This window comes from Pseudophryne corroboree, chromosome 4 (genome assembly GCF_028390025.1).
Source record: "Pseudophryne corroboree isolate aPseCor3 chromosome 4, aPseCor3.hap2, whole genome shotgun sequence".
In the NCBI taxonomy this organism is placed as follows: domain Eukaryota; kingdom Metazoa; phylum Chordata; class Amphibia; order Anura; family Myobatrachidae; genus Pseudophryne; species Pseudophryne corroboree.
In genome coordinates, this window is record NC_086447.1 from 886,247,267 (window position 1) to 886,271,045 (window position 23,779).

Sequence of the window (23,779 nt, forward strand, 5' to 3'; positions counted from 1 at the left end):
GGGTGGAGATACTGGATAAGTGAGATTTGTAAGAGGGGGACGGGAGGGATGGTAGAGTAGGATGCCCATGAGGCAGCATTAATGAGACACGGAGAGCAGTCAGCATATTGCACATAGGAGCACATGGTAAAATGGATTAATAACAGAGATCCTATACCATAAAATTTGTGAAGACAGATTGCAGTAGTATTAATAACAGTCAATGTTAAGCAACAATCGGGGGGGGATTCAATAGTTTTACTCGCCGGCAGTGCACCCAATCTCCCATCTAGAGTGACGGTGCTCACAGTGCAATTGAATTGTTTGACCTTTTACATGGCTAAACCGGACCATAGTGCTGGGCATGACAAGGAAAGTGCCATTTGGGTGCCCAAATGGGTCACTTTTTGCTCATTTCAGGTCGCCAGCACAGGGGGGCTGCAAGCTGAAATGCCAGTATCGGCACCTGTTCGCGGCCACAAGGAGCAATTACATACTTAAAATGTAGCCTTCACAATGGGGGCACAGCATTGATTGGGGACGTGGTTTGAATCCCAGGAGTCGGGATGCTGGCAGTCATGTGACCGACGCCAGAATCCTGACACCACTCTGAATCCCGGCGCTGGAACACCGGCCACCAACATCCCGAGGGTATCGGGCTGAATGTTATGGAACAAGCCCGGTTAAGGGTTAGGCACTAGAGGGGGGTTAGCCCTAGCCCCCAGTGCCCCCCCCCCCTCCCCTCCCCCCAGCCTCCGAGTCTTAGCCCTAGCCACCATCCCAGGCAAGTTAGGGTTAGGGTAGGTGACAGGCAGGGGTAAAATAATTACCCCATCCCCTGTCGGCATTCCTTTGTCATGTGACCACCGTCATCCCAACCGACGGTATATTGTATCACACCTCATTGATTGTACATTGTACATAGGAAAAAGTTGTCCGGTCTTCTCTCCCGGAATAGACAATTCTGACTATAGAAACATTGTGATTTAGCTCCTAAATCTTCAGTTGTTGTAAAAGTGGAACAATTCCATACCTGCAGACCTTCTACCTGCCCAGCGGAATGGAGGTGGGGCGCGGCATAGGTGAGTGGTGTAAGGGTCCAAGATTACCGGCACTGTAATGCGGGTGGCGAGGCTACAATGACCTGATTCACCACAACTCCCGCCATCTGCCTCGCACACTTCATGCGGGGAAGTGGTAGGTGCCGGAGGGTTGCGGGCATCTGCAGGAGACTTGAATACTCTCATAGAAGGCCGGGAGCACCATCCAATATTCAGGAATCTCCTGCCGTTACAGTCTGACTAGTACTTGTTCGCAGGGCTGCCATCAGAAATTATGGGGCCAGAACTACCCCAACAAGGTTGCCCCCCCCACCACCACCACACACACTGTCCCATTCCCCTTTCCCCTTTGCATTCCCCAAAATTAACCTTTTGAGGGGGCCTGGGTGGCTGCAGTCAGCATCAGGGGCCAGGTCAGCTGACTGCCTGCACACCGGCAGGCAGCCACGACACTGAGGGACAGAGCCGCGGCTGTATTCTTACTACAAAGCCGGACATGAGCTCCTGATTGGCAGCCGGTACGCGAGCTCTGATTGGCTCACGGCCAGCTCTGTAGTAAGAATATGACCGTGGTTCTGTCCCCTCATGCCTGCCTGCTGATATTAAGGCAGGCAGCTGACCTGGCCCCCTGATACTGAATGCAACCACCCAGGCTCCATCTCAGTCCAGGCCCAGGACTGGAGTCCCCACCATCCCCCCTTGATGGCGGGCCTGCTTGTTCGTATCCTGGCAGCTCAGGGAGGAGCAAGCACACAATGCATACCTCCCAACATGACCCTTTCCAGGAGGGACAAAATGCTCTACTCCTGAACTTTCCTCTTAATGTATGATTGCCGCCACCTGTGTTGAACAGGTTAAGGGATAAGAAAGGTGTTTCACCACAGGTGATGACTATCATAAATTAAGAGGGAAGTCCAGGAGCAGAGCATTCTGTCCCTCCTGGAGAGGCTTATGTTGGGAGGTATCACAGCTGATCAGAGAAAGCACATCTGTTACTTGTAGGCACATGGAATGCTGTGACTTCTAATTCAGTAATAATCGACATGCAACAGGTTGCCTCAGGATATTTTACAGCATTTTTAAAAGCATAAAATGCAAGGATAGTACATGCACACGTAATATTAAGCTTGTTGGGAAGTCAATTCCAGAGCCATAACTAGACTTTTTGGTGCCCTGTGCCAGAGAGAGAATTGGCGTCCCCCCCCCCTTTTTTTTTCAATAGGGACATAAGGCGCATGCCTCATGGGCAAGGGGCATGACATGATTGATTCCAGAGAAAGTGCACGCTATGATGCCCCTTTCCACATTTATATATATTACACACACATTTAGAAACCACTGCAAGAAAATGGATTTGGACACAAATCATCTTTATATCACATTCATGCACTTAACTTGAGAGCTTGTTGTTAATCAGTTACAATACCCTTTATTAAATAACGTGTTTTAATATATTGCAATGCCCAGGATTCAAACCTATAACCTGTTGAATTCTAATCAAACACCCTACTCATTGAGCTATTGGATCCTGCATAAAAACTATTAGAACTATATGAAGCTACTGGTACTTTGTAAAGAAAATAATCAACATTGCAATTGAGCAGATCTATGTAGTGTGCACCTGCATATCCAATCTCTTGCAGCCACACACTACATAGATCTGCTCAGCCGCAATGTTGATCATTTTTTCACAAAGTACGAGGTAAGCTTCAAATAGTTAGAATTCATAGCTCAATGTATAGATTTTCTGACTGTAATGCCACAGGCAATGGGTTCGAATCCCAGGTATGTCAGCATCTTGAAAAGTAATAATGGACAGTGTGACTGAATAACAAAGAAATCTCAAGTTTAGTTCATAAATGTTGTATAGGTATTAGCGACAGAAGAGGTCAGGGTAGAAGACAGCGGCGGTCGGGAGATGCTGGTCTTCAAAAAGAGGGGAAACTGCAAGTGAAAATAATTAAAACAGATAATTGATAAGTGCCGTCAACAGCGCCCCCTACCATGCAGCGCTATGTGCGGTGCCCCCTTCGCACACACCTAGTTACGGCTTTGGTCAATTCACCTATATATTAGAGATAAGCGGTTCGGATTCTGTGAAATCCGAACCGCTCCAAACTTTAGGGATCCGGGGCGATCCGAGCAGAAGCTCGGATCTCCATGCCTGCCCCGGACCCTATCCGAGACAAAGCCATGAGGTCCTGCTGTCGGATCTCGCAGTATTGCCTTGAGCGGCAATTTTCAAACTCCCATTCAAAACAATGGGCTAAGCGCTTATTGTCACGGCTCTCAGCTAATCAGCGCTTCCTCATTGTCTTCAAGGGGCAAAATGGCGGTCCCCACCGCACGGATGATACCGCCGACCGGCACTACCGACACCAGCAACCCCCGCACTGAGGACATCGTGGCATCCCTGCTCTGCCGACACCACCACACTGAGGACATCGCTGACACCCCTGCACTGCCGACACTGCCAGCAACACTGCACTGGGGACACCGCTGGCACCTCGACACTGCCGACACTGCTAGCACCACTGCACTGAGGACAACGCTAGCACCCCTGCACTGCCGACACTACCACACTGAAGACACTGCTGACACCTCTGCACTGCCAACACTACCACAGAGAGGACACCGCTGGCACCCCTGCTCTGTCGACATTGCTGGCACCATTGCACTGAGGACACTGCTGGCACCCCAACACTACAGCACTGAGAACACCTCTGGCACCCCTGCTATGCTGGTACCACGACAGTGAGGACTCCACTGACACCACCGCACTGCCGTCACCACCGCACTGAGGACACCGCTGGCACTCCAACACTACTGGCACCCCTACTTTGCCGGCACTGCTGGCGCCATCGCATTAAGGACACCGCAGGCACCCCTGCGCTGCCGACACTACCACACTGAGGACTCCACTGACACCCCCACACTGCCGGCACCACCGCACTGAGGACATTGCTGGCACCCCTGCACTGCCGACACTACCACGCTGAAGACACAGCTGACAACCCCGCACTGAGGACACTTTGTCACAGTAAGTGCACTATTGGTGTATCCGCCCTGCACTGTATCCTACATTGTATCCGACCCACACTGTATCCCGCACTATATCCAACATGCACTGTATCTGTCCCGCAGTGTATCCCGCACTGTATCCGACCCACACAGTATCCAACATGCACTGTATCCAACCCACACAGTATCCAACCAGCACTGTATCCAACTAGTAATATATCCCGCACTGTATCCGACCCACACTGGATCCAACCAGCACTGTATACAACCCACTCTGTAACCCGCACTATATCCAACCTGTTCTGTATCCTGCACTGTATCCGACCCACACTGGATCCAACCAGCACTGTATACAACCCACTCTGTAACCCGCACTATATCCAACCTGTTCTGTATCCTGCACTGTATCCAACCCACACTGTATCCAACCGACACAGTATCCAACCAGCACTGTATCCCACCTGTCCTGTAATCCGCATTGTATCCAACCCACACTGTATCAAGCCAGTAAAATATCCCACAATGTATCTGACCCACACTCTATCCAACGCACACAGTATCCAACTAGCACTGTATACAACCCACTCTGTATCCTGCACTGTATCCAACCCACACTGTATCCAACCAGCACTGTATCCCACCTGTCATGTATTCCGCACTGTATCTAACCCATACTGTATCTGACCCGCACTGTATCCAGCCCACACTGTATACCGCACTATAACTGGACAGCCTTTGGTCAAAATTGAGTGGAAATGACTGGAAATTAATGTTATTGAGGTTAATAACACTGTAGGGACAAAACAACAGGCCCAAATTAAGTGATTTTTAGCTTTTTTAGTAAATTTTAGAAAAAAATCAAAATCCAAGTCCAAAGCCGGCCGACAAATTAGAACCAAATCCAAATCCGGCAAAAATGGCCTGGCGCACATCTCTACTATATATCCATAGCTATATCGGGATATACTTTATTTAGAAAGGACAGAATTGGAAAAACCGGAGGAAGGGTAGCAATGTATGTAAAAAAGCATAAATACTACCTTAATACAACGTATTGAAGAAAAAACTGAGGCCCTTTGGGTAACCATAGAAACAGGGGAGAAGTCTATTATTCATATTGGCATGATATACAGGCCACCAGAGCAGGAAGAGGAACTGGGCAAGAACCTATTGCAGGACATAACTAAAATGGCATTAAAAGGAGAGGTAATAATCATGGGAGACTTTAATCTTCCTGATGTAAACTGGGAGGTGTCTGTTGCTAGTTCCACTAGAAGTATGGACAGTTTAAATTCCCTTCAGGGAGCATCCCTCCACCAATTGGTGAGGGAGCCCACTCGGAAAGACGCAATGTGAGACCTAATACTTACAAATGGAGACAGAATAACGGATGTAAAAGTTGGTGAAAACCTGGGATCCAGTGATCATCAAGCAGTATGGTTCAGCATAAAGACAGAGACTGACTTACCCCATACAAAAACAAAGGTGTTAGATTTTAGGAAGGCTGCTTTTGTAGGGATGGCAAAATGTGTAAGCGATTCTTTGGCAGAGTGGAGGAACTTGGAAGCAGTGAAGGATAGGTGAGAAACACTAAAAAGTGCAATATTAAAAGTAACAGACCTTTGTATCAAAAGTGTTAGGAAAAACACAAGGAAAGAGAAGCCAGTGTGGTTTGCAACAGAAGTAGCAAATATTGTGAAATAAAAAAGGATGGCTTTTAGGAAATATAAGCAGACACAAAATAATGAAGACAAAAAGATATATTTTATTACACAGAAGGAGACTAAGAAGGTAATCAGATGTGTAAAGGCACAAGTTGAGGAGAAAATGGCCCAGTCAGTGGGTAAAGGAGGCAAAACTTTTTTTTAGGTATATAAGCGAAAGGAGAAAAACAAAAGGCGGAATAATAAAACTGAAGACAGAGACTGGGAGTCTTGTTGAGGGAGAAAATGTAATAGCAGATCATTTTAATAATCATTTTTGTTCAGTATTCATTACTGAAAGAGAGGGGAAGGGGCCACATTTAAGTTGCAGGGATATTCAGGAAAATGAAACAAGTACATTTACAGAGGAGAAGGTCCTAACAGAACTCTCAAAGCTGAAAGTGAAAACAAATCTATGGGGCCAGATGGGATACATCCAAGGATACTAAAAGAACTTAAAGAGGTGCTGGTAGCACCATTGACAGAATTATTCAACCAGTCATTAGCTACAGAAGTAATTCCAGAGGACTGGAAAAGACGTAGTCCCACTGCACAAAAGTGGAAGCAAGAAAGAGGCAAACAACTACAGACCAGTGAGTCTTACATCAGTAGTAGGAAAATTGATTGAAACACTCTTAAAAGAAAGAGTTGTAGATTATCTCAAATCCAGCAATTTAAAAGATCCCAAACAGCATGGATTCACTCGGGGAAGATCATGTCAAACAAATCTTATTGACTTTTTTGACTGTGTGACTAAAGTGATGGATAAAGATGGAGCTGTGGATATAGCTTATCTAGACTTTAGTAAGGCTTTTGACACTGTTCCACATCGCAGACTGCTAAATAAACTTGAAAACTTGGGATTGGATACCAGGATTATTGAATGGATAAGATCTTGGTTGCAGGATAGAAAAAAGAGAGTTGTGGTAAATGGAGTGCATTCACAGGAGGGAAATGTTACCAGTGGAGTACCCCAGGGATCTGTACTTGGACAGTGCTTTTTAATATCTTTATTGGTGACATTGCAAATTGCATTAAAGGGAAAGTATGCATTTTTGCAGATGACACAAAGGTATGCAACAGGGTAGACAAACCAGGTGGGGTAAAACCAATGATTGACGATCTAGGTAGACTAGAGGAATGGTCAAGAGTGTGACAATTACAATTGAATGCCAAAAAATGTAAAATTATGCACTTGGGTCTCAAAAATCCAAAGGCTAAATATAGTATTAATGTCTCTATACTGGAAACTACTAAAGAGGAAAGGGATGTAGGCGTCACTATTTCAGGTGACTTAAAGGCAGGTAAGCAATGTAACAAAGCAATGAGGAAGGCTAGTCAGATGCTTGGCTGCATTTTCCCTTACTAGACATAACGCCGTCCTAAAGTTTCCCTTACAAGTCATGGTGCCCTACTAATGTTTCCCTTATAAGACATGGCGCCCTACTAAAGATTCCCTTACAAGATATGGCGCCCTCCTAAAGATTCCCTTACTAGACATGGCGCCCTCCTAGTGTTTCCCTTACTAGATATGGCACCCTACTAAAGTTTCCCTTACTAGACATGGCACCCTCCTAAAGTTTCCCTTACTAGACATGGCGCCCTCCTAGTGTTTCCCTTACTAGACATGGCGCCCTTCCAAAGTTTCCCTTACTAGACATGGCGCCCTCCTAAAGTTTCCCTTCCTAGACTTAGTACCCTCCTAAAGTTTCCCTTAGTAGACACGGCGTCTTATATCTTCCCTTCATAGACAAGGCTTCCCACTGTACCTACTAGTCATGGCTTCCACGTCAGCACCAATTAACTCAGCAGCTTTACCATACATAACCAACGTGTCTTCCTCTTATCCCAACTGGCGGAATGCCCACATCAAATATGGCGGCCGCGGCATCAGTTCCTGGTTAAAAGACATTCGGCACCCAGTACAGAGGAGGAGACTCCCGGGTGCGGGCAGGAAGGACACGTGTACCGGGGAGAGTGTGTGCAGACTGGAGGATGGCGAGAAAGAAGAAGGAGAAGCTGAGCGTTGCCCGGGAGGTGAGAGACGCAGCGCAGTTACCATGGAAACTGCGGGAGGGGACTGACTGTAGAGCTCAGTTCTCCAGCCTGTGGGACCCTATGTGCAGTCAGGACCCCTATCACCCTAATACATGCATTACCTTGTATCTGTCCATGACCACACTTTATTATACTGTGTTATGTTCATGCTGCATTAGTGTGCTGTATTATAGTGTTACCCCTGTGTTATACTGTATTACAGTGTTACCTGTGTGCTATACTGTATTATAGTGTTATACTGTGTTCTAGTGTTACTCCTGTGTTAAATATAGTGTTACCCCTGTTATACTATATTATATTGTTAAACTGTGTTACTGTATTATAGTGTTACACTATGTTATAGTGTATTCTATTGTTACACTGTTATAATGTATTATAGTGTTATACTGTATTATATTATTATACTGTTACACGACTGTTGTACTTTGGTATAGTGTTACACCAGTGTTGTACTTTATTATAGTATTACATTGTATTCTACTGTTACACCAGTGTTATCCTGTATTATAGTGTTACACCAGTGTTGTACTTTGGTATAGTGTTACACCAGTGTTATATTGTATTATAGTATTACACCAGTGTTATATTGTATTATAGTATTACACCAGTGTTATTCTATATTCTAGTGTTACACCAGTGTTATACATATTCTACTGTTACACCAGTGTTATATTGTATTATAGTGTTACACCAGTGTTATTCTATATTTTAGTGTTACACCAGTGTTATACATATTCTAGTGTTACACCAGTGAGTGTTATATCCAGTTGTAAAGCGCAACGGAATTGCTGCGCTATATAAGAAACTGTTAATAAATAAATAAATTATAGTGTTACACCAGTGTTATACATATTCTAGTGTTACATCAGTGTTGTGCTTTGGTATAGTGTTACACCAGTGTTATATTGTATTATAGTGTTACACTGTATTCTACTGTTACACCACTGTTCTACATATTCTAGTGTTACACCAGTGTTGTGCTTTGATATAGTGTTACACCAGTGTTGTGCTTTGATATAGTGTTACACCAGTGTTGTGCTTTGATATAGTGTTACACCAGTGTTGTGCTTTGATATAGTGTTACACCAGTGCTGTGCTTTGATATAGTGTTACACCAGTGTTGTGCTTTGATATAGTGTTACACCAGTGTTGTGCTTTGATATAGTGTTACACCAGTGTTGTGCTTTGATATAGTGTTACACCAGTGTTGCACTGTATTATACTGAATTTCTTACTTCAGATGTAATAGTTTGTATAAGTAATTGGGTTCTACAGATCATTGTATAGACCAGCGGTTAGCAAACTGTGCCACTACAGCGATGTCGGCACAATATGCCGTTTCGTAACAACATATTGCCTACATCGCTCAGTGTGTACGGGGGATTGCGCGCTCCCACGGACACTAGCGATGGACGTTTAGTTGTGTGTTAAGCACATAAAACCAAGCGTTGCTAGCGTCCTGTAGTATACTGATGAAGGACGGAAAATGTTTGTTCCGACCTCCATTAGCATCGCCCCCGTGTGTACCCCGTCGCTCTAGTGTGTACCCAGCTTAAGGATAACCTATAAACACAATTTACTTCATTTCATATTTCTCTTACGTCCTAGAGGATGCTGGGGACTCCGTAAGGACCATGGGGATAGACGGGCTCCGCAGGAGACATGGGCACTAAAAAGAACTTTAGATATGGGTGTGCACTGGCTCCTCCCTCTATGCCCCTCCTCCAGACCTCAGTTTGATACTGTGCCCAGAGGAGACTGGGTGCATTACAGGGAGCTCTCCTGAGTTTCTCTGAAAGAAAGTATATTTGTTAGGTTTTTTATTTTCAGGGAGCCTGCTGGCAACAGACTCCCTGCATCGTGGGACTGAGGGGAGGGAAGCAGACCTACTTAAATGCTAGGCTCTGCTTCTTAGGCTACTGGACACCATTAGCTCCAGAGGGAGTCGGAACGCAGGTCTCTCCTAGCTGTTCGTCCCGGAGCCGCGCCGCCGTCCTCCTCACAGAGCCGGAAGATAGAAGCCGGGTGAGTATGAGAAGAAAGAAGACTTCAGAGGCGGCAGAAGACTTCGGCTCTTCACTGAGGTAACGCTGCGCGCCATTGCTCCCGCACAACACACACACGGCAGGCACTGTAAGGGTGCAGGGCGCAGGGGGGGCGCCCTGGGCAGCAATTTAAACCTCCGGTCTGGCGAAACTGTATATATATAGGCTCTGCACTGTATATTGAGATCCCCCGCCAGTTTTTAAAAGATTCAAGCGGGACCAAAGCCTGCCGCTGAGGGGGCGGAGCTTGATCCTCAGCACTCACCAGCGCCATTTTCTCCACAGCACACCGCTGAGAAGCTGGCTCCTCAGACTCTCCCCTGCTGAACACGGTGACAGAGGGTTTGAAAGAAGGGGGGGGGGGGCACATTATTGGCGTAGTGTTATATATATTAATAGCGCTATCTGGGTAAAAAGATTTAAAACATTTTTCCTGGGTCATTGGCGCTGTGTGTGTGCTGGCATACTCTCTCCAAGGGGCCTTGTGGGGGAACTGTCTCCAGATAAGAGAATTCCCTGAGTGTGTGGTGTGTCGGTACGTGTGTGTCGGCATGTCTGAGGTCGAAGGCTCTCCTAGGGAGGAGGTGGAGCAAATGAGTGTGGTGTCTCCGTCGGCAACACCGACACCTGACTGGTTGGATATGTGGAATGTTTTAAATGCAAATGTGAATTTATTGCACAAAAGGTTGGACAAAGCTGAGTCCAGGCAGTGTACAGGGAGTCAAACCCTGCCTGCCACTATGTCGCACGGACCTTCTGGGTCTCAAAAGCGCCCACTATCCCAAATAGTAGACACTGATACCGACACGGATTCTGACTGCAGTGTCGACTACGATGATGCAAAGTTACAGCCAAGATTGGCTAAAAGTATTCATTATATGATTATTGCAATAAAGGATGTGTTGCATATCACAGATGAACCCTCTGTCCCTGACACGAGGGTGCGCATGTATAAGGAAAAGAAACCTGAGGTAACCTTTCCCCCATCTCACGAGCTAAACGAGTTATGTGAAAAGGCTTGGGAGTCCCCAGACAAGAAACTGCAGATTCCCAAAAGGATTCTTATGGCGTATCCTTTCCCGATTAAGGACAGGATACGGTGGGAATCCTCCCCAAGGGTGGACAAAGCTTTGACATGCTTATCCAAAAAGATAGCGCTGCCATCTCAAGATACGGCAACCCTCAGGGATCCTGCTGATCGCAAGCAGGAGACTACCTTGAAGTCCATTTACATACATTCTGGTACCTTACTCAGACCGGCGATAGCGTCGGCTTGGGTTTGTAGCGCTGTAGAAGCATGGACAGATACCTTATCGGCGGATATTGATACCCTGGATAAGGACACCATTTTATTAACCCTGGGTCATATTAAAGATGCTGTCTTATATATGAGAGATGCTCAAAGAGACATTGGCCTACTGGGTTCTAGAGTCAACGCTATGGCGATTTCTGCTAGACGAGTCCTGTGGACCCGACAATGGACGGGTGATGCCGACTCGAAGAGGCATATGGAGGTTTTACCTTACAAGGGTGAGGAATTGTTTGGGGAAGGTCTCTCGGACCTAATTTCCACAGCCACGGCAGGTAAATCAACTTTTTTGCCTTATGTTTCCTCACAGCCTAAGAAAGCGCCACATTATTAGATGCAGTCCTTTCGGTCGCATAAAAACAAGAGAGACATTGTTTCCCAGGGTTACAAGCTGGAATTCGAAGAGGTGCCTCCTCGCCGGTTTTTCAAATCGGCCCTACCAGCTTCTCCCCCAGAGAGGGAGATAGTTTTAAATGCAATTCAAAAATTGTGTCTTCAACAAGTGGTGGTCAAAGTTCCCCTTCTTCAACAAGGGATGGGGTATTACTCAACCCTGTTTGTAGTCCCGAAACCGGACGGTTCGGTCAGATCTATTTTAAATTTAAAATCCTTAAACCTATACTTACAAAGGTTCAAGTTCAAGATGGAATCGCTCAGAGCGGTCATAGCCAGGCTGGAAGGATGCATACATTCATGTTCCCATATACCCACCTCATCAGGCGTTCCTGAGATTTGCGGTACAGGATTGTCATTACCAATTTCAGACGTTGCCGTTTGGGCTTTCCACGGCCCCGAGGATTTTCACCAAGGTAATGGCGGAAATGATGGTGCTCCTGCGCAAGCAGGGTGTCACAATTATCCCGCACTTGGACGATCTCCTACTAAAAGCGAGATCGCGAGAGCAGTTGCTGAACAGCGTATCACTTTCACTGAAGGTGTTGCAACAGCACGGCTGGATTCTCAATATCCCGAAGTCACAGTTGGTGCTAACGACTCGTTTGCCTTTCTTAGGCATGATTCTGGATACGGACCAGAAAAGGGTTTATCTTCCGATGGAAAAGGCCCAAGAACTCATGACTCTGGTCAGGGACCTATTGAAGCCAAAAAGGGTGTCAGTGCATCACTGCACTCGAGTTCTGGGGAAGATGGTGGCGACTTACGAGGCCATTCCCTTCGGCAGGTTCCATGCGAGGACTTTCCAATGGGACCTTCTGGACAAGTGGTCCGGATCACATCTACAGATTCATCAGATGATCACCCTGTCCCCCAGGGCAAGGGTATCTCTCCTGTGGTGGCTACAGAGTGCTCACCTTCTAGAGGGTCGCAGGTTTGGCATTCAGGACTGGATTCTGGTAACCACGGACGCGAGCCTCCGAGGTTGGGGAGCAGTCACACAGGGAAAAAACTTCCAAGGTCTCTGGTCAAACCAGGAGGCTTGTCTTCACATCAACGTCCTGGAATTGAGGGCCATATACAACGCCCTACGTAAAGCGGAGCATTTGCTTCGCGACCTACCGGTTCTGATTCAGTCAGACAACATCACCGCAGTGGCTCATGTAAACCGCCAAGGCGGAACAAAGAGCAGAGTGGCAATGGCGGAAGCCACCAGGATTCTTCGCTGGGCGTAAAATCATGTAAGCGCTCTGACAGCAGCGTTCATTCCGGGAGTGGACAACTGGGAAGCAGACTTCCTCAGCAGACACGATCTACATCCAGGAGAGTGGGGACTTCATCAGGAGGTCTTCGCAGAGATTGCAAGTCAATGGGGACTGCCTCAAATAGACATGATGGCGTCACGCCTCAACAAAAAACTACAGAGGTATTGCGCCAGGTCAAGAGACCCTCAGGCGGTGGCAGTGGACGCCCTGGTGACACCGTGGGTGTTCCAGTCGGTCTATGTGTTTCCTCCTCTTCCTCTCATCCCCAAGGTATTGAGAATCATAAGAAGAAGAGGAGTACAGACAATTCTCATTGTTCCAGATTGGCCGCGAAGGGCCTGGTATTCGGATCTGCAGGAAATGCTCACAGAAGATCCGTGGCATCTTCCTCTAAGATAGGACCTGTTACAACAGGGGCCCTGTCTGTTCCAAGAATTACCGCGGCTACGTTTGACGGCATGGCAGTTGAACGCCGGATCCTAGCGGAAAAGGGCATTCCGGATGAGGTCATTCCTACTCTGATAAAGGCTAGGAAGGACGTGACAGCTAAACATTATCACCGTATATGGCGAAAGTATGTTTCTTGGTGTGAGTCCAGGAATGCTCCTCCGGAAGAATTCCATCTGGGCCGTTTCCTTCACTTCCTACAGACTGGAGTGAATTTGGGCCTAAAATTAGGCTCCATTAAGGTTCAGATTTCGGCCCTATCCATTTTCTTTCAGAAGGAACTGGCTTCTCTCCCAGAAGTACAGACTTTTGTGAAGGGAGTGCTGCATAACCAGCCTCCTTTTGTACCTCCAGTGGCACCCTGGGACCTTAACGTGGTGTTGCGGTTCCTTAAGTCTCACTGGTTTGAACCACTTAAAACGGTGGAATTAAAGTATCTCACTTCTAAAGTGGTCATGTTGTTAGCCTTGGCATCGGCTAGGCGAGTGTCGGAGTTGGCGGCTTTATCTCACAAAAGCCCTATCTGGTTTTCCATGTGGATAGAGCGGAATTGCGGACTCGTCCTCAATTCTTGCCCAAGGTGGTTTCAGCTTTTCATATGAACCAACCTATTGTGGTGCCTGTGGCTACGCGAGACTTAGAGGATTCTGAGTCCCTTGATGTGGTCAGGGCATTGAAAATTTATGTGGCCAGAACGGCTCGGATTAGAAAAACAGAGGCACTGTTTGTCCTGTATGCAGCCGACAAGGTTGGCGCTCCTGCTTCGAAGCAGACTATTGCTCGCTGGATCTGTAACACGATTCAGCAGGCTCATTCTACGGCTGGATTGCCGTTACCAAAATTTGTGAAGGCCCATTCCACTAGGAAGGTGGGCTCTTCTTGGGCGGCTGCCCGAGGCGTCTCGGCTTTACAGCTGTGCCGAGCTGCTACTTGGTCGGGTTCAAACACATTTGCAAAGTTCTACAAGTTTGATACCCTGGCTGAGGAGGACCTCATGTTTGCTCAATCGGTGCTGCAGAGTCATCCGCACTCTCCCGCCCATTTGGGAGCTTTGGTATAATCCCCATGGTCCTTACGGAGTCCCCAGCATCCTCTAGGACGTAAGAGAAAATAAGATTTTAAACCTACCGGTAAATCTTTTTCTCCTAGTCCGTAGAGGATGCTGGGCGCCCGTCCCAGTGCGGAATACATCTGCAAGACTTGTATATAGTTTTTGCGTACATAAGGGTTATGTTACAGTTTTGATCAGGCTCGGGCTGATGCTGTTTTGTTGCATAATGTTAACTGGTTCGTATATTCCAAGTTATACGGTGTGGATGGTGTGGGTATGGATCTTGCCCTTAGATTAACAAAAATCCTTTCCTCGTACTGTCCGTCTCCTCTGGGCACAGTTTCTCTAACCGAGGTCTGGAGGAGGGGCATAGAGGGAGGAGCCAGTGCACACCCATATCTAAAGTTCTTTTTAGTGCCCATGTCTCCTGCGGAGCCCGTCTATCCCCATGGTCCTTACGGAGTCCCCAGCATCCTCTACGGACTAGGAGAAAAAGATTTACCGGTAGGTTTAAAATCTTATCTTATTTTTTTTCTGAATTTCTCAATTCGAAAGTTTTGGCCTAGGGGTGCTGCGAAAAAAATTCTGATACTCTAGGGCAGGCATTCCCAACCACGGTCCTCAAGGCACACTAACAGTGCAGGTTTTAGTGATATCCAGGCTTCAGCACAGGTGACTTAATTAGTAGCTCAGTTATTTTGATTTAACCATCTGTGCTGCAGCCTGGATATCACTAAAACCTGCACTGTTAGGGCTGAAACACACACTCCGGTTTTTCCCGGATGGCAAAAAGCCGGACAAACTTTGTCCGGCTTTTTGCCATCCGGGAGAAACCGGCAGTGTCTATCACACAGGACGGCTTTGAGCCGTGTGTGATGCTGTGCGCATGCGCAGCATCAGACACGGCTGCAGAAGAAACCGTTGTGTGTGAAAGCTCCCCTTCACACACATGGTTTACTGGCTCCAAGGACGGCCCGGCGGCCGCCGGACCCTCCAGTGGTGAGACCCGGCTGCAACCCGGCAGCCGGGCCGGGGCCGTGCAGTGTGAAGGGACCCTAGCCCTCACACTGTTAACTACAATGCCGGCACGGGAAAAAGCCGTCCGGCTTTTTCCCGGCCGGCAAAAACCGTGTAGTGTGTTTCAGCACTAAGTGTGCCTTGAGGACCGTGGTTGAGAATGCCTGCTCTAGGGTGTGGTGACTCAAAAAAGTTTGGGAACCACTGGTAGAGACTCCTGCAAAGCACTCCGCCATACCAACATCTAAGGTTTAAAAGAGATAGGCAGCTATACCCACACCCCCAAATTGGTAATCCTGTCCTTTATAGAAGCCACTGATCAGTAAACCAATGTAAAAATCCCACTTTAGTACACACAGTCTGCATCCAATGAATGATTACTGTGCAGTCCCCCTAATGATCCTATTATGCGCACAATACTACTTTCCTGAAGGTCACAGTATGGAGCAATGTCCAACCGTCTGAACCCATACTTCCCATATGCAATGTTGTATAACTCCCATACCTGCAGTGTCCTATAACTGTATACAGTGTAATAATAAGATTTTACTCACCGGTAAATTTATTTCTCGTAGTCCATAGTGGATGCTGGGGACTCCGTAAGGACCATGGGGAATAGACGGGCTCCGCAGGAGACTGGGCACTCTAAGAAAGAATTAGGACTACTGGTGTGTACTGGCTCCTCCCTCTATGCCCCTCCTCCAGACCTCAGTTAAGGAAACTGTGCCCGGAAGAGCTGACATTACAAGGAAAGGATTTTGGAATCCAGGGTAAGACTCATACCAGCCACACCAATCACACCGTATAACTTGTGATAACATACCCAGTTAACAGTATGAACAACAACAGAGCATCAACAAACGGATGTCGACATAACATAACCCTTAATTAAGCAATAACAACAATATACAAGTATTGCAGAAGAAGTCCGCACTTTGGACGGGCGCCCAGCATCCACTACGGACTACGAGAAATAGATTTACCGGTGAGTAAAATCTTATTTTCTCTAACGTCCTAGTGGATGCTGGGGACTCCGTAAGGACCATGGGGATTATACCAAAGCTCCCAAACGGGCGGGAGAGTGCGGATGACTCTGCAGCACCGAATGGGCAAACACAAGGTCCTCCTCAGCCAGGGTATCAAACTTGTAGAATTTTGCAAAAATGTTTGAACCCGACCAAGTAGCTGCTCGGCAAAGCTGTAATGCCGAGACCCCTCGGGCAGCCACCCAAGAAGAACCCACCTCCCTTGTGGAATGGGCTTTTACCGATTTTGGATGCGGCAATCCAGCCGCAGAATGAGCCTGCTGAATCATGTTACAGATCCAGTGAGCAATAGTTTGCTTTGAAGCAGGAGCACCCAGCTTGTTGGATGCATACAGGATAAAGAGCAAGTCAGTTTTCCTGACTCTAGCCGTTCTGGCAACGTAAATCTTCAAAGCCCTGACTACATCTAGTAACCTGGAATCCTCCAAGTCACGAGTAGCCGCAGGCACCACAATAGGTTGGTTCAAATGAAAAGATGACACCACCTTCGGCAGAAATTGCGGACGAGTCCGTAATCCTGCCCTGTCCATATGGAAAACTAGATAAGGGCTTTTACATGACAAAGCCGCCAATTCTGACACACGCCTAGCCGAAGCTAAGGCCAATAGCATGACCACTTTCCACGTGAGATATTTTAACTCCACGGTCTTAAGTGGCTCAAACCAGTGAGATTTCAGGAAACTCAACACCACGTTAAGATCCCTAGGTGCCACTGGTGGCACAAAAGGGGGCTGAATATGCAGCACTCCCTATACAACGTCTGGACTTCAGGAAGAGAAGTCAGTTCTTTTTGAAAGAAAATGGATAGGGCCGAAACCTGGACCCTAATGGAACCCAATTTCAGGCCCAATGTCACTCCCGACTGTAGGAAGTGAAGGAAACGGCCCAGCTGGAATTCCTCCGTAGAGGCATTCCTGGCCTCACACCAAGCAACATTTTTTCCGCCATATACGGTGAAAATGTTTAGCCGTCACCTCCTTCCTAGCCTTTATCCGTGTAGGAATAACCTCATCCGGAATGCCTTTTTCTGCCAGGATCCGGCGTTCAACCGCCATGCCAACAAACGCAGCCGCAGTAAGTCTTGGAACAGACAGGGCCCCTGCTGCAACAAGTCCTGTCTGAGAGGCAGAGGCTATGGGTCCTCTGTGAGCATTTATTGCAGATCTGGATACCAAGTCCTTCTTGGCCAATTCGGAACAATGAGTATTGTTCTCACTCCTCCTTTTCCTATGATTCTCATCACCTTGGGTATGAGAGGAAGAGGAGGAAACACATAAACCGACTGGAACATCCACGGTGTCACCAGTGCGTCTACAGCTATCGCCTGAGGGTCTCTTGACCTGGCGCAATACCTCTATAGGTTTTTGTTGAGGCGGGATGCCATCATGTCCACCTGTGGCAGTTCCCACCGACCTACAATCTGCGCGAAGACTTCTTGATGAAGTCCCCACTCTCCCGGGTGGAGGTCGTGCCTGCTGAGGAAGTCTGCTTCCCAGTTGTCCACTCCCGGAATGAACAGTGCTGACAGTGCTCGTACGTGATTCTCCGCCCATCGAAGAATTCCGGTGGCTTCCGCCATCGCCACCTTGCTCCTTGTGCCGCCTTGGCGGTTTACATGAGCCACTGCGGTGATGTTGTCTGATTGAATCAGCACCGATTGGTTGCGAAGCAGGGTCTCCGCTTGACTTAGGGCGTTGTATATGGCCCTTAATTTCAGGATATTGATGTGAAGGCAAGTCTCCTGACGTGACCACAGCCCTTGAAAATTTCTTCCCTATGTGACTGCCCCCCACCCTCAGAGGCTTGCATCCGTGGTCACCAGGACCCAGTCCTGAATGCCGAATATGCAACCTTCGCGAAGGTGAGCACTCTGCAGCCACCACAGGAGAGACACCCTGGCCCAGGGGGATAGGGTGATTAACCGATGCATCTGAAAATGTGATCCGGACCACTTGTCCAGCAAGTCCCATTGGAAGGTCCTCTCATGGAACCTGCCGAAGGGAATGGCCTCGTATGATGCCACCATCCTTCCCAGGACTCGAGTGCAGTGATGCACTGACACCTGTTTTGGTTTTAATAGATTCCTGACCAGTGTCACGAGCTCCTGAGCTCTCTCTATCGGGAGATAAACCCTTTTCTGGTCTGTGTCTAGGATCATGCCTAGGAGAGGCAGATGAGCTGTAGGAACCAACTGCGACTTTGGAATATATAGAATCCAGCCGTGTTGCCGTTACACTTCCAGAGAAAGTGATACGCTGTTCAGCCACTGCTCTCTTGATCTCGCTTTTATGAGATCGTCCAAGTACGTGATAATAGTGACACCTTGCTTCCGCAGGAGCACCATCATTTCCGCCATTACCTTGGTGAATATTCTCGGGGCCGTGGAGAGACCAAACGGCAACTTCTGAAATTGGTAATGACAATCCCGTACCGCAATTCTGAGGTACGCCTGATGGGGTGGATAAATGGGGACATGAAGGTATGCCTCCTTTATGTCCCGAGTCACGATAAAATCTCCCCCTTTCAGGCTTGTAACGACCGCTCTTAGCGATTCCATGTTGAACTTGAACCTTTTCAGGTATATGTTCAGGGATTTTAAATTCAATATGGGTCTGACCGAACCGTCTGGTTTCGGGACTACCACATGGTCGAATAATAACCCCCTCCTTGTCGAAGGAGGGGAACCTTCACCACCACCTGTTGAAGATACAATTTGTGAATTGCAGTTAACCCTGTTTCCCTCTCGTGGGGGGAAGCCGGCAGGGCCGTCAGTGAGGAGGCATCTTCTCAAAGTCCAGCTTGTATCCCTGAGACACAATATCTATTGCCCAGGGATCTAACAGGGAGTGAACCCACTTGTTGCTGAACTTACGAAAGCGTGCCCCCACCGGGCCTAGCTCCGTCTGTGGAGCCCCAGCGACATGCAGTGGATTTTCATAGAGGCCGGGGAGGACTTCTGTTCCTGGGAACTAGCTGTGTTGTGCAGCTTCTTTCCTCTGGCCCCGCCTCTGGCAAGAAAGGACGCACCTCGGACTTTCTTGTTTCTTTGTTCGAAAAGCTGCATTTGATAATGACGTGCTTTCCTAGGCTGTGCAGGAATATAAGGCAAAACATCAGAATTACCAGCTATAGCCGTGGAGACCAGGTCCGAGACCCTTCTCCACACAATCCTCAGCCTTCCATATGCCACTTAAGTCGGTATCATCTGTCCATTGCATATTCTACAGGATACATCAAGCAGAAATCGACATAGCTTTGACTCTAGGACCCAGTATACTCATGTCTCTTTGGGCATGTTTGATTATATATATCTCTTAAGACAGCATCTTTATATATATATATATGTATATAGAGAGATATGTATATATATTATATATATATATATATATATATATATATATATATACATACTAGGGTCTCAATTTCTGCTGATAAGGTACCTGTCCACGCCGCCACAGCGCTATAAACCCATGCCGACACAATCGCCGGTCTGAGTAGTGTACCAGAATGTGCACGCTATCTGCAGGCTCCCTGAGAATAGCTAAGGCTACCTTCTGGGCAAACGTGACACCCTAGGGGAAGATTCCCATCACATCCTGGCCCTAGTGGGGAAAGGATACTGCCTGAGAATTCTTTGTGGGAAGCTGCAGTCTCGTCTGGAGATTCCCGCTCTTTTTCCTCATGAGAGGAGGGAAATTTACCTCAGCTTTCTTCCCCTTAAACATGTGTACCCTTGTGTCAGGGACAAATGAGTCATCAGTGATATGCAAATCATCTTTTATTACAATAATCATATGTTGAATACCTTTCTGCCATTTTGGCTGTAACTTTGCATTATCGTAGTCGACCCTGGAGTCAAACTCCGTGTCGATATCAGTGTTTATTATTTTGGATAGTGAGCATTGTGAGACTCTGAAGGTCTCTGCGCCATAGGGACAGACATGGGTAGATTTCCTGTCTGTTCTCTAATCTTTTGTGCAATAAATTCACCTTAGCACTTACACATATCCAAACAGGTGTCGGCGTTGTCGACGGAGACACCCTCTCACACACACATTAGCTCCATCTCCTCCTTAGGGGAGCCTTTAACCTCAGACATGTCGACACACACGTACCGACACACCACACACACAGGGGATGCTCTATATGAAGACAGTTCCCCCACAAGGCCCTTTGGAGAGACAGAGAGAGAGTATGCCAGCACACACCCCAGCGCTATATGACCCAGGAATCACACAGTAGTGTTAACCCAGTAGCTGCTGTATATATTGTTTTTACGCCAAATTTATGTGCCCCCCCTCTCTTTTCCCCCCTCTTCTATCGTGCTTCTGCAGGGGAGAGCCTGGGGAGCTTCCTCTCAGCGGAGCTGTGGAGAGAAAATGGCGCTGGTGAGTGCTGAGGAAGAAGCCCCGCCCCCTCAGCGGCGGGCTTCTGTCCCGCGATTTTGTGTAAAAATAATGGCGGGGGCTCATGCATATTACAGTGCCCAGCTGTATATATACTGCTTTTTGCCAGGAGGTACTCAATTGCTGCCCAGGGCGCCCCCCCCTGCGCCCTGCACCCTACAGTGACCGGAGTGTGTGGGTTAGTGTGGGAGCAATGGCGCACAGCTGCAGTGCTGTGCGCTACCTCATATGAACAGGAGTCTTCTGCCGCCGATTTTGACGTCTTCTTGCTTCACCCGCCGTCTTCTGGCTCTGCGAGGGGGACGGCGGCGCGGCTCCGGGAACGGACGACCAAGGTTAAGATCCTGTGTTCGATCCCTCTGGAGCTAATGGTGTCCAGTAGCCTAAGAAGCGCAACCTAGCCGCAGTTAGTAGGTTTGCTTCTCTCCCCTCAGTCCCACGTAGCAGAGAGTCTGTTGCCAGCAGAAGCTCTCTGAAAATAAAAAAACCTAACAAATACTTATTAGCAAGCTCAGGAGAGCTCACTAAAATGCACCCAGCTCCGTCCAGGCACAGATTCTAACTGGGGTCTGGAGGAGGGGCATAGAGGGAGGAGCCAGTGCACACCAGTAGTCCTAATTCTTTCTTAGAGTGCCCAGTCTCCTGCGGAGCCCGTCTATTCCCCATGGTCCTTACGGAGTCCCCAGCATCCACTAGGACGTTAGAGAAAGATGTATTATGATCAGGACCAGTGGTCAGGTTATGTTGGGGGTGTAATGTCCTATATCTGTATAGAGCAGTGGTTCCCAAACTCTCTCCTCAAAGACCTCCAACAGTTCATGTTTTCCAGGTCACCTAGCAGGTGCACAGGTGTATTCCTTATTCACTGACACATTTTAAATGATCCACAGGTGGAGCTAATTATTTCACATGTGATTCTGTGAGGAGACCTGGAAAACCTGAACTGCTGGGTTTGGGAACCACTGATATAGAGTGTAAGAGAATGGTTTATGATCATGTCCATTGAACATGTTGGGGGTGCATTGTCCTATCTGTAATCTTACATTTGATTTTTCTTGCTCCATTTCCGCAGATAGATGACACGGAGGAGCGGCTGGCTACGTGCAAGAACAATCTGGAAGATGTTGACTTCAAACTACGGAAACTTGAGCTGACTGTGGAATTAAGGTGAGTTTGATGGGTATAACATGGGAAAGTAAACTTCTTATCTCCAATGCCTGACATAGTAGTGTGTGAAGTCTCTTTTCATTTTCAAGTCACAACTGAGATTTGAAGCTCTCCTCAGGGTCAGCTGAAATACATCTGAATTTTCTTTTTACCCACAGAAAATCTTTGGAGAAAGAGAAGAACTCTCTGACCAATAAGATGTCTTCTTATGGTAAGTCAAACCCTTTCTGAAGTCCATGAAACGCGTTGCAGTATATCTTATCAATGTCATGGTCTATTCACAGAGAAAGATCTGAAATCCCTGCGTCACGAGAATCGTAAGAATATGCTAATGTCTGTCGCCATCTTCCTGGTTATAGTGCTTGCATATTACTGCTGGACCATGTGATGGAAACGCGCTGCCTCGGCAGACACTCTATCATCTCCCTCCATAATACGTCCAGTGGAAGATAAAGCAGTTAGTTTATCTCCATAACCTCTCTGGACTTACAGATCTGAATGCCATGGGCACAGCATTTCCAGGTGGCGGATATGCATCGATCGAGAGCTGGCGTCACCTTTCACTGCTAAGCTGAAATATAATAAGATGTGATAAACAAGACTGAATATAAGATTGATTAGACTGAAGACTGCAACTCCCATTGCGGCTAAAAGCAAATCAATCTACAAGGAATAAGTACCAACACAGAATCCATCCCATTAGAAGACAATTGTTTGAAATAAATTCGACACATGATTTTTTTTTATATTTTGTTCAAAAAGACCCTCCGCTGTGAATGTGCAGCATTGTGCACCCGGCCGCACACGGAGTGGGGGTACAGCACACACGTAATTGGGAGACAGAGGTCTGCAATGAGCGGACTAATTTGTACTCTCATCCGGCTCTACTCCCGTCATACAGCTAGGAAAGAGCCGCAGCTGACTGTTGTCCCCACCAGGAAGCATCGGTGGAGGAAATGGTAAGAGAATGAGCCCACATTGCCCCAGGAAGGGTGACAGAAACAGTGACTCGGAATTCACTGCGGGGGCGGGAGGGGGGGGGGCTTTTTGAATGTTAATGTGTATATGTGGGAACAAAGAATTGATTGAAATGATGATCTTAGCCAATTGTCACCAAAAAATAATATTTTTATTACTTTTTTGTTTTGGAGAAAATGTTTATATAATTTCTATTTGGAGTTAATTATAATGTATGTTTCAATAAATTTTTGTAAAGAAATAGAAAAAAAGAAAAAAAAACAGCTTGGTCTGTCACTGAGATCCTACAGGGGTGATCCTGCTCTTATCCCGTCACATTCAGTGCGCTCTGTTCACTTTTGCGCAGTGGGTGTATTACACGCCCCCAGCAGCCGGTATGCTGTTGCGGGTCTGGCTGTCCCCTGGTGCAGTTGCCTCAGATAATGCAAATCTTACATAACAGAACCGAATAGACATTCGCAGTGAAATTTGTGTATTATGAAGTACGCTGATGATGTCATCCTAAATGGGGTCAGGGAACTTTTTTACCTTTTACCCCAAAAATAAGATTTTACTCACCGGTAAATCTATTTCTCGTAGTCCGTAGTGGATGCTGGGAACTCCGTAAGGACCATGGGGATAGACGGGCTCCGCAAGAGACTGGGCACTCTAAAAAGAAAGATTAGGTACTATCTGGTGTGCACTGGCTCCTCCCTCTATGCCCCTCCTCCAGACCTCAGTTAGGATACTGTGCCCGGAAGAGCTGACACAATAAGGAAGGATTTTGAATCCCGGGTAAGACTCATACCAGCCACACCAATCACACCGTATAACTCGTGATACTATACCCAGTT

At 47.3% G+C, this 23,779-nt stretch overlaps 1 protein-coding gene across 1 annotated transcript; it reads left to right on the forward strand.

The window, feature by feature from the left end:
• Window positions 1–7,624: 7,624 nt before the first annotated feature.
• CCDC167 (coiled-coil domain containing 167) lies at window positions 7,625–22,704 on the forward strand. Its single transcript, XM_063919841.1, has 4 exons — window positions 7,625–7,801; window positions 21,874–21,968; window positions 22,127–22,179; window positions 22,253–22,704. Exons 1-4 carry the CDS (start codon window positions 7,760–7,762, stop codon window positions 22,354–22,356), a joined length of 294 nt encoding a protein of 97 aa, XP_063775911.1. The 5' UTR covers window positions 7,625–7,759; the 3' UTR covers window positions 22,357–22,704.
• Window positions 22,705–23,779: the final 1,075 nt, after the last annotated feature.